Source organism: Gallus gallus, chromosome 8 (assembly GCF_016699485.2).
Source record: "Gallus gallus isolate bGalGal1 chromosome 8, bGalGal1.mat.broiler.GRCg7b, whole genome shotgun sequence".
NCBI classification, from domain to species: Eukaryota; Metazoa; Chordata; class Aves; order Galliformes; family Phasianidae; genus Gallus; species Gallus gallus.
This window is the reverse complement of record NC_052539.1, coordinates 16,013,712-16,030,896: the sequence shown is the minus strand read 5'-3', so window position 1 is coordinate 16,030,896 and position 17,185 is coordinate 16,013,712. Positions and strand designations below refer to the sequence as shown.

The window sequence follows — 17,185 nt, the reverse complement described above, 5'->3', positions numbered from 1 at the left end:
ACAACGAAGGCAAGGAAAAAGCTAAGTGTAGAAGGAAGTATTGGCACACTACCAAAAGCACAAAGCTTGGACCCGATCTGAATGCAGTTGTGTTTGTCTCAGCAAGGCTTATTTTGGGCAGTGAGGCGTGCCCTGCAGATGCTGCTGCCCACACAGCAGGCTGTGGCAGTAGGATCTTTCTGGCTGGGGTTAGTAGTGCACTTTTGAGGTGACTCTCTCCCTCATTGCCCTGGCAGCACATGCTTTGGTTTTCAGAGTGCACCAGCTGCATCCCTTCTGGATGAAGCCCAAAGCAGAAGATGCACTCCAGGAGTGCCTTTAATGCACTCCAGCTGTGGCTGGCTGGTGGGGCAAAGCAGTTAGCCTGTGGTGTTGTTACACGTTACAGACACTCTCTTACTGTGCCAAATGACTTACTAATGTAAATGTAGCCACAGATTGAAAAGCATCCTGTAGCATGGTATCAGAAATAGAATTAAAGTGGTTATACCACATATTGCTTCCCAACAACCCTATAGCTTTGACTAGGAGGATCAGTAAACTTGCTTATTCTGCAGTAAGAACAGAAGAGCTACTTACTTAACAAATAAAACTCATAAGCAATGTAACAGTGGAAGATAAACAGCTTTTCAAGATGGAATTGACCTTCTGAAATGAATTAGCAAGTACCAGGAGAGGCAATTTCCCTACAGCTTTTATTTCTGGTCCTTAATGTTTGAGTATGATATAAACACAGCACCGATGGAAAAATACTGTAGAGTTACTTAGGAGTTGTATCTTTTGCTAAAATTCTGTCATTGGACTTAGAATCTTTATTTGACAAAGGAATTATATATATATTTTTGGGCTATGTTACAACTGAAGAACAAAGAAAAACCTGAGATAAGTCACGTTTGATAACTCCAAATGTCACCTTCAGCCATTTACACCTGCACTTATATATAGGAGTCCCCACTCTGTAAATATCAGGCTATAAGCCACAGAGCTACTTCAGTGGGTTTTATGCCTCCCGAAACGGAGAAAAAAGGTGTTACCTCTTTTGTTCCTCTGCATGTTTGTAGTGATTCCTACCAACTCATTCACCTACTAACTTGACAAAACTGAAAGAGGTGCTGATGGTGTTTGCTGCATTGCTGTCCTCTGGGGAAGCACTGTTTTCCAGCAGAGACTCCCACGGGAAATGGGGCAGGTGGGCTGGGTGGCCTCCCTGTGCCAGCCTCATTTCTGCAAGTTCTATGAAAGAAGAGTATTTAAAGAATGATGTAAAACTTCTGCTCAAAACTCCGGTTACAAACATGCCTGTTTTTCTTTGAAAAGCAAGAAGCTTATGACCGCATGGAAAATCAGCTGAGTAGAAGAACTTTTCAAAGCCAGTTCTGCCTCACTTTCTTACTTCCAAGTAACAAACCGTCTTCTTCTGCTTTTCTTTTAATTAAAACATAGAAAAAGAGGGCAACAAAACATGAAACTGGCAGGTTGGGTATGTGCGGTCTATAGAAGGAGTACTGCTTATTAAAGCAGCCACGATGCCAGCAGTTGGCAGAAGCTCCCTCTACTGGATACGTACCTACATAGATACATAGAAAAATGTAAGTGCGTAAGATGTGAGCAGTATTCTATTACTGTGTCAGAGATCACGGCAACATGGCTTATTTAAACTGCCACAGAGATATGGCATATTTACACGGATCAGATACAGCCCTGTGATGATGCTCGGAGGTTCCTGTGAGAGCACACCACTTACAAGTCACTAATGGCAAGCAAACCTCAGAGCTTGGACGAAAATCAGTGTTCCTAACTATTACACAGCATACCTGCAAACAAGCTTTTGCTATCAGGCACGCTGATGTTATAGCTACACTAAATTACCAGTCTTTGAAACATTTCAGTCGTATATAAAGCTCTTAGGCATGTCAGAAAATTTTTAACAACAGTGTCAGAAAATTTGGACAACGGTGGCCCACGTTCTGCTTCCCAAAAGAAAGGCTGGCAATTGCTTTTGCTTTGAGCCTGCTGCTGGGTGGTGGTGTTTGGTTGGTTTCTTTTGAGGAGAGGATTAACATCCTCTGGTACGTCCTGTGGTTTCGCTTCCTCTCCCCATCACTCCTTCCCAGAGTTCCTCTGTGTTAAGCCATATACAGGGATGAAGAAGGTGGGAGAAGCTAAGCAAAGGGAAGGGAAATCAGTGTTTGCCCCCCAAAACAGCTCGTGTTGTTAGAAGGCAGCAAAGCACAGAGCACTCCTGTTGTTGCTCACAGCCACAGCAGAGCAAAGGTGTGATTAATCTTTTGAAGCTATCAAGATGAAAGCATTCTAAAGATGAAGGGCACTTCATCTTCTAAACGAAGAGCGCTGATAAAAGTATTTGATAAGGACCAAAAAATGCTTATCTCCATTCACTGAATTCATTGCATTCTTTTGTCGATCCAGCCCCACAGGTCCCAGCTTCCCTGAAAATTCCAGATTTTTCATAGTGCCCTGAAGAAAATACTTCAAAGGGACCAGCAGCAAAAACCCATTCCAATCCGTGGTGCAAATTCCCTTTCCAAGTCCAACAGATCTAAGCCCGCATGTCTATCAAGGACACAAATTCAGCAGACCCCAATGAATATCAGGTTGCTCCCTTTGACCTGTGATACCTCAGGGACTTAGAAGAAGAACAGCTAGCTCACTAGAATCCCCGTTGCTCTGTTATTCGCACAGTTCCTTACTTCCTCATCGTAAGACTTAACTAGCTTTGACGAAAGAATTCACTGCTACCAAAAGGTTTGCACCGAGAATCATTTACTGAGATTCCCATGTCTGGAAGCTTCCTGAGCAACCAAACTATGGCATTTCTCTTGGCAATTTTCTGTATTTTGCCAACCACTTACTGTACAGAAATTCTGCTTTTGTTTCAGTCTTCAAATTCTGACCAACCCGCAGAATGCCCTGCAGCCTCTCATTGCATCACCTTTTCAGCCTGACCTTAGCCAGAAAACATCCCTGGTAGGAACGGAGTTAGATTCTGACTGAGGTGCCTACCATTGCTAAGGGGTTTTCTAAACATATCCCATTCGGAATTTTAAGGAGTCTGTTTATCTGTAACATTAAGCTGCTACATTCTTCCAACACATTGCTCCATTCCCACATTAAACCTACGCCCAAATGTCTGAGTTGGTACTTAAAGGGTTGAGAGGCCCAAGCTAAAACAGAAACGGTCACAGGAGCCTTTTAAGCAAAAGAAAACCCAAATTGTATCCTGCTGGTGAGTGAAGGCATTACACCCTTTCATCCAAATTCTGCCACGATTTTGCAAGATTAGCAAACTGGCAAACGAGCTTCCTGTCATCAGAGCAGCCAGCCTCACACAGCTCCCATTTCCTCTCCTTCACTGATTACAGGTTCAGGATAAATTTCTCTTTGTGAAACACACTGCATTTCACGGGATTCAATTTCAGGTTGGCAGCCTGAAGCTTATCACAAAGCATTCGTAAATGAATCAGCTCTTCGATAGCATTAGCACGCACTGTGCTCCCGCATAGGAACGAGAAGCAGACCAGCAGGGTGATGCCTTGCAGCAGTCTCTCCATCAGCACTTCTCAGAGGAAGCATTGCCCGCCATGGGGGCCATTATCTGAAACAGCTGTAGTTGTATATCAACTTGAATTTTTCTTCCCCAGATGACCTTGCCTTTCTTGGAAATCTATATTATGCAGCTGCTATTATGCCAGCATCTACAAGCAGTACAACGTGTTCAGTTCACTGCAAACAAATTGCCTTCCAGATACCAGTTTTCTACTCTTGACAAACTTTTTAAAAGAATTCTGATCAAACCTGTAGGGATTTTTACTGCCTTTTTTTTTCCCCCCATTGCACATAATGATCATCATCACATTTGATTCATCATAAAAACAGTGCAAGTGATGAGTTAATAGCAGGCTGATTTTCAGAGCCAATATTCCACACGTGTAAGCGGAGGTGTATGTTCCCTGTCACTGTCTCCTCTTGAAAGACAATCCAGGACAAACCGTTCTCTAGGCAGACAGTTTTGAGATAGCTCAGTTTAAGTTAAGTAAGCACTCACTCATGCATTTCCCAGATCCTGTTGCACAGAAGAGGCCAATTTTCACTATTAGCAGCCCAAACCTCGCTTTGCCCTTCAGCTTCTCATCTTTTGCTCTTCAACTCCTGAAACAAACTAGAAAAGCTTCTCATTGCTCATTTCTTCACACTTACCTCATTCTCCTTTTTTTAAGCACTGCGTCGTTACCATTTTCATCCTGTTGTGGGAATCAGCATCACTCCTACTCATCCACAAAGAGCACTGAGAAGAGCCTCTTTTTCCACCGCACGTGTTGGATGCACTCCTATAATTGCAAGGCTTGCTGTGGCATCCTCCGTGGAACATGGACATCTTTGAGGGACCTGAACAGCAGCTGGTAACTTTGCAGCCTCACAGTTCTTTGCATCACTGATACTTCATTCATAATTCTGACCTGGAAGCCCAGCCCCAATGAGTATTATAATTTAGTTTATCACCATTTTTTCTTCGAAGCATTGTAGGGTATCCTCACAAAAATCTGTAAGCTTTCTCTCCTTTTCTTCCTCTCCTGGCTACCAGTGCTGTTAGCCCAATCCAGCTGCTTCAAACAGCCTATTTGTACCAGATACAGATGCCATGCTTTTCTCCCCCCAGAGCTGAGTACTGCCCAGTAAGTACCACACTATCAAAGCTGGCCACTAGAAACAGAACTCTTGATGCAAGCTTTCTGGGCTGCAGCCCCACAGACTTAACTGCCAAATGCCTCTCATTCTTCTGAATTTCAGAGTCAGAATTCTCCTTTAGGACCTTAACCACTCCTGGAAGGTCTGTAGTTGGCTTTACAACTCACTGAGGTTACAAAATGTCTTTTAGACAATCTGAGTCACTTGGAAAAAACACACCCGTTGCTGTCTCTGAGCGCAGAAAGGTCAGTCCCGTCCCGACTCTGGGCTTCTTCGTAGGCTCTGCCTGCTTCACGAGCAGCAATGCTAGAACTTCCCTACACTCGAGCATCTCTACCAATAAAACTCATCCAGCAACAGAATCAGTTCACCTGGGTACCTCCACTTCAGTCAGGCTTTCTCACAGCCTTGTTTCAGATGTCTTAAGAAGACAAATAGTTGCCTTCGCCATGTATCCTGAATGCTGCCATGGTCCTCATTTACAACGAGGTTTCCCTAAGCGTGTAAATAATACAATTAATCATTCTTCTCTCTGATTAGACACGCTGCTTTTCTCCTTGGAAACTGAGTATCCAACAGTGTTAGCTTCAAGACAACCGGACACCAAATATATTGTATTATCTGAAAACAAAAGGAGTGATTAGCATGCTAACTTCCTGAGCTGCCACGCAGAAAGGCAGGGCAGGCAATGTGAGGACAAAAGCCTCCCTGGCCATGGCTATTGTGGGAATGCAACCTATTTACAGAGCCACTGACATTAACCTTCAGTTGTAAAACACTTTGAGCAGCACTTCAGCAGCAGACAGGCTTACTGCTGTGTCTTCAATTCAGCAGCCTACTGAAGCCCACACGTCATGTCAAATCCCTCACATTTCAGCCATCTACTGCATTCTCAGCAATATCAGAGATATCAGAAGATACAGAAAACAGATCAGAGGGAGCATTTTCATTCAGAGACACTGAATGCAACACATTAGGAAGAGCATAATTCCTTTCTCTGTAAACAGAGTTCAAACCATTTGATCTCAAACTGTAGCTCATGACAACTGCAACCTGAAGTAGATGATTGAGGCTGCATGTACTCACTAACCACAAATACACTTTTCTATACTGCTTAACCCCATAAACCTGTATGAGTAGGCAGATCTCAGTGCAGATTTGCAAGGCAGAGATGCTTCAGCTGACAATAAACCTAAAGCAGCCCTCTCTTTCCCCTCAAAGCCCACTGTGACTTTTTCATATACAGACCCCAAATCCCATGTGGCTGCTTAGCACAAATGCAGTATGCACTGGCTCAAATACTATGACAAACTTAACTAGCATTAGCACTGAAGTAAATATAATTTGACAGTAAAGGCTCTGTCACAGCTTTATCTTAGTATTTCTCATGTACATACCTAGTTGCTATTTTCAGTTTTTGGAAGAATACATGAAATGCTTCAATTCTTTTATCAGTTAGCTTCATGTTTCACTGATGTAGGACGTATAATATCACAACGATTTATCTAACATTAAACTCCACTTTCCGGTTAATATTTCAGTTTGCAGTTGTGTATTTATTACAATCAAAACCCTGAGGATTGTCGAGTCTTCAGAAATACAGCACCAAAATGCATACAGTACAGAATTCATTGCTCCCACTCAACAGGCATGCAGTGCAACATTTACATCGCAGATGTTTTAAAATGTAGTTTTATTCCAGTGACTATCTGCAGTCTTTACATAAATTTCAGAACAGCATTATCCAAACAAATCACAGTACAATACTTAAAAGAATCTTTAGTATATGCTCCTTTATAAAAGGTTTTGACACAATGGAAAAAAATCAGTCAAGAGAAGCTCACGCTACCAGGTTTCTTGATAAACAAAATACCAGTGAATCCTGTACCCATGAGCAGAAGTCTCCACCAAATGTTTTAAGACACCTCTTTAAATAAACAGGTTTAAATTTTGTTTAGCAGACGAGTATCTACCACACCGCTGTCCGTTAGGTTTTGTGCTTTCCAAAAGGCAAGCATACTGCTGAAATAAAATTCCCTACCCGACTGGAGAGAGAAATTCGGTAAACACGTATTTGTTCCACATTCCAGCAGAGGAATCCAAGTTCATTTAAATTCTCATTACACTGAAACCAAGCGTATTTTGCTTATACCTTCTTCCTTTTCATCTTCTCCCCAGAGTCCAGCTTCCGTTTCTTAGCATAAGCTGGTTCATCATCTTTTTCGTCATCTTTAAACAAAAGACAGAATTACTCAAAGTCAGTAACGCCATATTTTTGTGTTGAACGCCACCTTCATCCCTGAAAAACTGACTCGGCTGCACCTGAGATGCCTGGAAAAAAGGCACAGGAATACTAACTAACAGCATCCTCATTTTCAGAACGTGGATGATATGTGGTCAGAACAGGAATGTTTTGTTGTTTTAACATAGCTCAACTGAGGAAAGGCTTTGTTATGGTAGATGCTGCATAGTACCTGCTCCAAAAAGAGTACTGTTTGAATAGATAAGATAAAAAGCTAGAAAATATGTTTCAGAAGCAGAAAGTAATATTGAAGTGAACAGGGGAGGAAATTAGGAAAAATTTATTCTCAGAAAGAGTGCTGATGGATTGGAACAGGCTGCCCAGGGAGGCGGTGGAGTCACCATCTCTGGAGATGCTTGAAAAACGTGGAGATGTGGCACGGAGAGACATGGTTAATGGGCACAGTGGGGATGTGGCACGGAGGGACATGGTTAATGGGCACACTGGAGATGGGCCGATGGTTGAACTACAGTGATCTGTCTCAGTGGTCTTTTCACACTTAATGGTTCCGCAATTCTAACGATGGCCATACACTACAGGATACCCTGCAGGTGGGCACCAACCCGGCCGGGAGCCCCAGCAGCAGCAGCAGCTCCCCCCGCTGCCCTACCTGACACCGTGTGCTCCTCCTCCTCCTCAGGCAGGAACCTGGCTCTGCCGGCGGGCCGCGGCGCGTCGTCGCCGTTGTCCTCGTAGATGTTGGACCACTTGATGGCCATGTCGACGGCGGGTGCCGGCGGAGGCTTCTTCTCGGGCGGGCTGTACACCTCCGGCGGCGGCACGGCGTTCGTCTTCCACGCCTTAAACTCCTTGGGCGGCTGCGGGAGAGAGCAGAGAAGCGGTCAGTCCCACGTGCCGGACCTCAGAAGCCGGCGGGCAACCCGGGGCGGGGCGGGGCAGGCTGAGGCAGGGCAGAGCGCGGCAGCCCCTCCGCCCTCTCCCCCGGGCCGTACCTCCTCGGGCGCCCGCAGGACGCGGCTCTCCCAGTCGATCTGCTTGTTGAGCGGGTTGTAGAGGAAGGCGGGCGGCTGGGACACCTTCCGGAAGAGCTCGTCCGGCGGCGGCAGCTTCGGCCGCCTCCCCGGACTGCTCCCCGCCGCCGCGCCGGCCCCCCCCTGCCGCTCCTCGGCCGAGGCCTCGTCGGCCTCCGAGTCAGAGCTGGAGCTGCCGTAGGCCGCGAAGTAGCCCAGCGGGTCCTCTCCCTCCGCCGCCATGGCGGGGCTGCGCAATTCGCCGCCCGCACGGAAACCGGCCCCGCGCCGAGGGTTCCGCCCGCCGGCCCCGGCCTGCTTTGCGGGCGGCAAACGGCGTTCGGGAGAAGGGGATGGAAATAATTGACCTTTCTGCATTCGCACTTGAGTAGCGAGTGTTCAACCCCAGTAAGTTAGGGTTTTTTTTGGTTTTTTTTTTTTTTTTGGAAAAGACCATAGATTAAAAGAGAATTAGACACGAAACTGAGACAACCTCCGTTTCTCTTTTTCACACCTGTCAGCTTCACTAGAGAGAATAGAGAGAAACGGCACTGCCCTCAGCCTCGGGGCAGTAGCCGGCCTCGGGCAGGTAAAGCTCCCAACACCGCCCATCCAGCTCTGGGGCGCCTCCACCACCATCAGCTCGTGGCAGCCGTGGGGCAGCACGCAGGCAGTGAGGCCGCCCCGCCCGGCCTTGGAAGGCGAGGTACCTCCCAGCGCTCATGCCGCTATCCATACACTCAGGTTAGCAAAAGCCATGAGCCACGGACAGCGTACAGCAGCAGGCGAGGTCTTCACACACGCGTTCTCCCTACACAGGGCTCTTCAAGGCAGTCCTACCGCCACAGGTGTCTCACAGTGTCACTCTTTCCACCAGAGACAACTTCTCTAAAAAGAATAAAAGCCTCTCACGCATACAAAACCAAAACCACCCAGCCAGGTACTGGCACGAGCTACTCCGAGAGCCTCCTAGAACCTACACGTTTCAATAAAGGCAAACAGGAAAACAAGCAAATATACAAATGAATTTATTCAAAAAGTTGTGTTAAAAACATTTTTTTCTTAAAAATGCCCATTATAAACATTAATAAGATAATACATTCATTTAAAGTCTCAGGTTAAGAGGCTCTGCTGCAGGAGCGCTCCCCACACAGGCAGGCCCGCTGCTCACTGTGCAGTGCGGCAGGCAGCACACACTGCATGCTCTGATGTACAACTGCAAGACAGTTTCCACCGTGAGCTAAAGCCCTTCCCTTCTTCAGTTAAGGCCAAGCTTGCTCTCTCCCCAAGAAGAGACCCAAGCCTAAGCTTCCAAGGAAGAGAAAACAAGAAGGAGGAAAAAAAAAGTTTGAGAACACACATGCAACTCTTTAAGTGGTATACAGCAACCAAAGGGATATGTAGACACAAACTTCTATGCATCCTGAGTATGTGCAACTGCAGTACAAGTTAAGGGAAGAAAGATTTGCACCTATCCTCAATTTCATGTTAGAGAACAAGATTTTACTTATATTTAGGTATTTAAATCCCAGCCTGCCATCCATACTGATGAGTTTCACTTAGAATCGTTTTCACCATCTTAAAGGTCCTCAGATGTTTACAAGAAAGACAAGGCTTTTTAGAAATACACAAACAGAAGCTCACATTTTTAGCAAATGTAAGCTATTCACATACTGAATATGGACTACAATTGAACCCTGCAGTTTATTTTCACCTACTCCTGAAACCAGAGCAAACATGAAATGAAAGTTCAGAGACTATACTGAGGTTCTGCAGAAGGCCCGTCTCCACAAAAGGGGAACACGACTCAGGGTTATTACCTGGCTTTCGTCTTGAATGGAATTATGCAGCTGTATGAAAACAGAAAGAATTTAAAGCCAGAAATACAAAACTTATCTTTTGATATACTGAAAGCATCACTTTGAAGTGCAGCATTACAGAATGCAACTACACATTTCCAAGGAAGAGTCCGTCTTTGTCTAGTAATTTTAAAGTGGTTAAAGCAGAGTATGAGAGGAACATTGCATCATATTGTGTTAAGAAACACGAGAACCTTCCCATGATCAAATAGTTTAAATGCCTTCAATTCTAAACAATTCAAAATGTAAACGTGTCTGTGTTGAAGAGCAGGTATCTTAAGTGCAACACTTCCAACAATCTTTCAGTTAAGGACACTTTCTTGCCAACAAGACACCTCTGCTCACCCACCGGGACAACACACACAAGCCTCAGTCCTTAACAGCACTATACAATAACATTTTCTGACAGCCCACATGAGTTTACAGCAGTTTACTTTCCGTTTGAAAAATTAATGAGAATTTGTATTTAAAGTGCATCTCAAATCACAAATTTCTAAGTTATATACAACAACAACATGCCAGGGCTTGTGGATGCATACTGGCTAGCTCAAAATCACTTTGAGTGCCTTTCAATTTACTGGTAGGACAAATAAAGTCCACAAAATTAAGAGCCTTCTTGCAAATAAACATGGCTACAGATTTAGTCAGATCTATTTTTTTTTTCCCCCAAATTAAAATACGTTTTTGCAAATTATACACATATATGGAGGACACATTAATTTAGTACATGAATTTAAGCTTTTCTGCATGTGAGCATAAGCTTTTAGTTCAGGACGTTACTTTTCAATCCTCAGTGCTTTTCTTAATCACCTTTGCTTTTTCACTCACCACAGAAACATTAAGAAAATTACATTTGTTATTACTATTCTGTAACTGCAGCTTAAGAGCCTGCAACTAAACACGGTACCTTAAATATATTGGTTTAAAAACAAAGCAAACAACAACAACAAAAGCAGAACAACGAAGAAACAACTTCTGCTGGTGTAGTACTATAATTAGAAAAATCCAAACTCCTTAAGAAAAACAAAATCAAGCAGCTAGAGTCAGTCGATTACAAAAAAAATGACTCTTTAAAAACATCAAATAGCATCGATTGTTTCTTCTGATTACCCAAATTAACAGTTTGAAAACATTTTTTTACCCTTAAAAGACTGAAACTCAGTTTCAGTAACCTTTGGATGAGCAGACAAACGTCAGTAAGTTCACTGTGGATGAAGAGAACGTGATCTTAAAGGCAAAAAGCAATTGTCACTGGAACTAGTACACGGTTCTTGCTGCTCTGACTGGAGCTCTGGAGGGAGAGGGGGTGCACCAGGGTCCCCAGGGCCTGGAAGGGTGACGGAGAAAACTGCACTCTCAGCATTTCCCATCTCTGCAACGGGCAGATTCATCGAATGAAGGGAGACAGCAGACATAAATGCAGCAGTGCTATAATCTTCTTCTGGATTATGCATCTGAGTAGATTCTTTGTCTTTCGTTTTATCAAAAAAATTGGATTCATCAGAATATGATCTAGAAAGATTATTTGTTCCTCCATACAGTGAGGTCATACACGTGCTGCAACTTAGACCTGAAACAAAGAGCAGAGAATAAATTCAATTACATCAGGATGCATCCTTTAAACTGTGCTCTGAGTTAGTACTGGTAATTAACTGTCATTAAAAATCAGCTGTGTGTACTAACAGACTACCCTCTTCATCCTACCTGTGACTTTCCAGTACTCACACCAAATTAGAAAATACAAGCAGATCACCTAGTCAACCACGTGAAAGTTTTCTCTGTATTGGCTACTAGTAGATAACAGTGCACTGTAATTGAAGCTTCGCTCTAGGAAATCACTTCAGCCCTCTGACCTATCTTTGGACAGAATATTCTCACTATATTCTTCGAACTAACTTTTTAAAAGCTTCAGCAGCGCAGTTGTACTTCGAAGCAGACTGCATTTGACAGCTGCTATACTTGAAGCCGGACAAAAATTCAGGTCTTTCATCTCTGGAGTTAAAAATATACTTTCTTCCTTCTTATTTATTTATGGGTGTGGAAGAGGAAGTAAGGGTTTTTGGTTTAGAAACTTTATACTTTCTTTTTCTGCCTTCAAATGTGAGTACATATAGCTACTTAAGTTTTCTACGTCAACACAACTTCTGACTGTATGAAGCAATAGAATAACAGTCTGATTTTAAGTTCTGACACTGAAAGCAAGGAGAACTCTCCCTCGTATTGTGTTTGCTGACTTATCTTCTGCCGAGACGCAACGTTTAACAAAACCAAAGCATCCTGCCACTGCAGCTAATAGCTTGAACAGAAATGCAAGATGGAAGATAACCACCTATTCTGAGTTCTGAATTAGAGCCTCATGGAAAGTAAAACCGAAGCATGAAACAAACTTATTCATTAGAGCAACACACAGCACAGTTGTTTTCCGTGTTTGTTTTCTCTGATTTGCCATTTATTACGTGTTCAGATAACAAAGAAGTAAAGCTAGCAATACATGCCCAGGATTTTAAACTGAACATAATGAAATCTTCCAAGCACGTTGTCCCAAAAACTAAAGGAAGCAAAAAGAGAAAAAAAAAATCTGCAATAAGGAACACACAATGAAGAACTGTGGGAATTCATTTCACAGCTCCTCAAAATACAACTTCTATCTTGCAGTGCATTATTTTAAACTTCTCACCTTTGAGAGCTTCAAGTTTTTCATTTTTGACTTTCAACACTATGTCAGTTATCTTTTGTAACAGAAAGTTTTGTGTTCTCTCTCTCCTGATGGACTCAACCAAAGCATCCAGTCCCTTTGGGTTTTCTGCTAAGTAGTCCAATAACTTCCCAGTTTTTTTCCTACTAGAAGATCGCGAAGAGATCTCTTCTGTGTCCTCTCTAGTGAGTATTTTCTTTGAACGGAGGTAATCAAAGTGTCTCTCAGCTATAATTTTGTCACACAAGTAAGGGCGCATCCTTTCTAAAGCCTGAAAAACAAAACAAACTAACATTAGTCAATCTTTCAATTTATTTAGAAGCTATGCTGAAAATCTCTCTGACTTACAGGTTAATAAAACAGTTTAAAGATGCCACCATGTTACGTAGCAAGGAATTTTCTCCATGCGTCTACTTAAAAAGGAAAATAGTTTGATTTTCCTCAGTGACCTAAGAGGTTTTAATACATGTTAACCAGTGGAGGCAAACACTGAAAATATTTCATTAAGTCTGTGTATCACATCTGTCCCATCTCCACACCATTTGTATCCAGGAGACACAGCAGTAGCATTGTCATTATCAGTGTTCTCTGTACGCTGAGTAAATGCAGTCTCAGAGCAACAGTATGAATGTACTCACTGTTTAAAAGTTGCATTAGACAGATGGTGTTATTTGGGCATACAGGTTCACCAGCAGATTACTGGCATCCACAACACATGCCCTCCCTTCCACAGATGTACTTACTTTGAACGAACTTACTGGCTGCTTTTTGTCTTTATCCATCTGCTTTCTGTCTTTATCCATCTGCTTTCTGTTGGTTTAAGGCTTTATACCAAACACCTGGAGCAACCTGCACAGCCCTGATACAGCACCAACCCATGGGCATTAGCACAGTTCTGATGACTGGTCAAAGCAAAATGGCACTACTTCCTACAGCATAACTTCAGCTAACAAGTGTCAACTAGTTGTTTAACTCTCCTCTATAACTAGCAAGGAGAAGAGAAGGGGGGAAAAAGATGCAAATCTAACAGCGTGAGGGGATTACACCCATTGCCTAAGAAGCCCAGCAGGCAGCCAGCTGCCACTGGGCAAGACGAAGCAGAGCCCTGTCCTGCACACAGAACTGCAGAGCCACGAAGTACCTTCAGGCACTGAACACCTCCCATGGAGTCCTACCACTCAGAGAGCATGGTTCCCCAGGAACAAACTATCTTTCGTTACCATATTCAATTACAGCACGAATACCAATTTATTTCAAAGGTAATTTACAGGAGCAATATCACTACTTCGAATTCCTCCTTGGAAGATCGTGTGCCTTCTCTTATAAGGAAGAATTTATTCACACACGTAGCAGAACATAAAGCCACCTTCATTTACCTTGTTCATAGGGTGCACACAACTGCGAGCACCTCCAAAACAGAGGTTATATTCCTCTTATTTTAATCAGTACGTTAACCTCAAAATAGAACTAATGCCTTGTTCACAACTCTGATTTCAAGAACCAATCTACTACTCTATGAAGATGAGTCACAAATGGTGCCTTTTTACTTGAAAAACAAGCTTTCATTTTACATAATACTACAGAACTGGCAGTTTCCCTTGCCGACAATTCTCACTGTGAAGAAATACACAAGCCAGATATCTGCTAGCTGAAAGTTACCAATGTGAAAAAAAAATCCCCCTTCTCTCCTTCCATCAAATTTGCCCCATTTAATTCAAAGAAAAAGCAATTTGAGGGCTAGAAGTAGGGAAAAGAGCTTTACATACAAGTGACGAAAGAAACAATCTATGCTGTTTCCTGAAGAAAACTTCCAAATATCCTCCAGCTCGTTGAGATTACATTCAGTGAAAGCAATGTGAAAACGACTCTTTGCTTTGCTTGTGCACTGATGAGCAAGGAAGGTTTTTGGAGCAAACTGCCACAGCCAGACTGAATTCAGGGTGAAACCAGAGCATAACGGTGCGGCTGGAGCCGGGCGGCTCCTCTGGGCTGGGGGCACACAGCAGCTGAAGCTGTCCCTGCTCTTACTCTGGGCCTGGTAGTGAGAGGATCCAGATCCACCACTGGATGACCACTTGATCCAGCTTCCTGTGCCTTCACAGGGCGCTGGCCTAACTGACTTTGTAAAAACAGAGAAGGGCAGCGGAGCTGCTTGCATCCACCTGCTCTGCAACACACCTCAAGTGTCCAACTGCAGCAAGCTGTGCTACAAATGCTGCCAGCAACACTGATTTTTTCCACTTCTCGTACCTCTTCCTACCACCACGAGGGATCAATCAACAAACTCTGAGACACAAGAGTCAGTAACATTTTCAGCGTTAGAAGTACAAAGCAAGTTGTTACTCAAAAGAAAAGTACTGTGTTTTGACTAACACCTTCCTGTACTGTGCCTTACAATACACCAAGTGCATCAGTTCTGAATTCCCCCGACTGTCCACACAGGTTAGCAGTTTGTAAGGAGCAGAAAGAGTAAACACAGCAGAACAGGAGCTTAAAAAACCCGTTTCTATATCAATGTTCTTGAATCTCTCGCTGCCTTCTTCCCAGATGTCCAACATTAGATTCTACCCTTTGTAATCTCTCCTTCAGACAAGTCTACCCAGGCCAGCTGACCCCCGTAAGAGAGCTTTCTGAGGTGCACTGTAACACAACACACACACGAGATTTCTGGCGGTGCAGCTTTTCTATCTCACAGCTCATTGAGCACAAAAGGGTGTAAGACTCCTACGACCACCTAGGCACCTGCTTTAAGTCTTCCCTGATGTGACAAAATGGTAGGGAGGGAGAAGGTATCAGGAGCCTGGATAAGAGGGGTACAAATTTAAATGTCTGTTTATTGAAGTTTTATTACAGATGTGCTCTCACAACAGTTAAGCTGGGTCTGCTCTGATATCCCAGCTGCCCTGTTCACCACTTAGTCTAGTTGAGAGCTGGACAAGCAGCTGTTTCTTCTGTTATGCTCACACATGCCTGCACTGCAAGCTCTGAGCAGCGCTGTGCTGCCTGCACCAACACAGACCTGCACCTGGCCTGCCCATGGCTCACCACAATGAGCGTGCCTCATCAGAGGTACCTGAACAACTTCGGAGCAGGCAAGCGAGCACACGGTGAAGCAGTAAGGAACCTCTGTGATGGGAGAGTCTCTAGAGCCAGACTACACCGCATTTTGATGATAAAATTAAAGCTCTCTCTTACTACATATCAGCCTTCCAACGAGTCCTCCAATTACTACGTGGAACCGTAAGATCGGAGGTTGAAGTGACACTGATGGGCTCCTGGGAGAAGAAACCGTGCACTCAGTCACTCGCCCAGCCAAATTTAAATCAGACGGTATAGGTGACGTGATACATCAGTAGGTCCTGCCTTCATTTTGTTTTCGCTGTAACAACCGGATGCTACCTATTGTACTCCGAGGTCCCACAGCAGCAAGTAGTAACTCGAAAAACACGCCTCACAAACTATGACAAAGCATTTAAAGGAAACGCTGTATGCATAAAACTGTTAAGAAACTGAGCTAAGCTCCATCCTTTTCTGAACTAGAAAACGGCAGAGGAGAAAAAATATCACCTAAGAGGCCACACAGCGTTAATAAACACAAACTGTAGAACTGCATTTCAGAAGTTGGCACAGAGGACGCTGCACATTACAAACGCTCCGGCCGGTCAACAAACAGGAGGCGGACTGATTTCCTCCCCGCTGTAACCGACCGGCCGCCGGTGAGCGCGGCCCGGCACTGCCACGAGTGACCGCACCGGGATGGGACGGGGGGCTTCAGCAGTGCATTAACTACGGGAGAGCGCTCAAAAGGCTACAGGACAGAGAGCTTAAAAAGGAATACATCAACATTTAACCGAAATAATCACACTCTACGAGAACACGGCGACGCCAAGAAAAACACGCCTATTTGCAACCACCTGCCGGATACCGCTTTAAGTACCCTGCGCTTCTACTCTGCCCCGAGACATGCGGAGGGCGGCGGGGCTCTGGGGAAGCGCCCGGCCCTGGGGAAGGTCCGCCCGCGCGGGCCGGCGCGGAGCCGCGCGTCTCGGGGCCGCCCCCGCCCCGCTCCGCCCTGCCCTGCCCTGCCCTGCCCGCTGCCCGGGCACGCGCCGGGGAACTCCGCGCTGCGAGGCGCCCCCCGCACGCTCTAACGGCGCTTCCGCTTCGCATCGCGCTGCCCCCCTGCCGCTATCCGGCCCGGCACTTGCCTCCTTCTTCACGTCGGCCATCTCGTCTTCCGTCAGCGGCCGCCCGACCGCGCTCGAGGCCGGGCCAGAGACCTCCATCGCAAAACCCCTCCGAACGCACCGCTGCGGAAACCGCCCCCGGCACCACTTCCGGCCCCGCGCCCCGCCCCCCGCCCCGGCCCGCGAGGAAGGCGCGCAGCCGACCCGCCCACGGGCGCACGCGCAGTGAGGCGCCGTGCCGGGCGGGGGCTGCTGTGGTGGCGCCGGGGATCGGCGTTGTGGTGCTGCGCTGTTCGGCTCGTGGAGTCACACGAATCGTTAAGGGTGGAAAACGTCTCTAAGGTCATCTAGTTCAGCCGTCAGCCCATGACCTCCGTGTCCCTCAGCGCCACGTCGCGCCATACTCCAGGTGCTGACTGGGATACCTGCTTTGCTCCGCTGGCTTATTAATAACCACATTGCAG

The 17,185-nt window shown here is 45.2% G+C and overlaps 2 protein-coding genes across 3 annotated transcripts; both read right to left on the bottom strand.

Annotated features, from left to right (window-relative positions):
* Positions 1-6,242: 6,242 nt before the first annotated feature.
* C1orf52 (C1orf52 homolog) lies at positions 6,243-8,276 on the bottom strand. Of its 2 annotated transcripts, none has more exons than NM_001277560.2 (3): positions 7,963-8,276; positions 7,620-7,827; positions 6,243-6,936 (listed from the first exon to the last, which is right to left on the bottom strand). In NM_001277560.2, the coding sequence occupies exons 1-3, from the start codon at positions 8,221-8,223 to the stop codon at positions 6,854-6,856; spliced, it is 552 nt and encodes a 183-aa protein (NP_001264489.2). In that variant the 5' UTR covers positions 8,224-8,276; the 3' UTR covers positions 6,243-6,853. The 2 variants fall into 2 exon arrangements, with proteins under 2 accessions (NP_001264489.2, XP_046800393.1); XM_046944437.1 differs by having other exon boundaries at positions 6,853-7,038; positions 7,963-8,250.
* Positions 8,277-8,992: 716 nt separating this feature from the next.
* On the bottom strand, positions 8,993-16,861 carry BCL10 (B-cell CLL/lymphoma 10). Its single transcript, NM_001201487.3, has 3 exons — positions 16,743-16,861; positions 12,517-12,805; positions 8,993-11,409 (listed from the first exon to the last, which is right to left on the bottom strand). The coding sequence occupies exons 1-3, from the start codon at positions 16,818-16,820 to the stop codon at positions 11,042-11,044; spliced, it is 735 nt and encodes a 244-aa protein (NP_001188416.2). The 5' UTR covers positions 16,821-16,861; the 3' UTR covers positions 8,993-11,041.
* Positions 16,862-17,185: the final 324 nt, after the last annotated feature.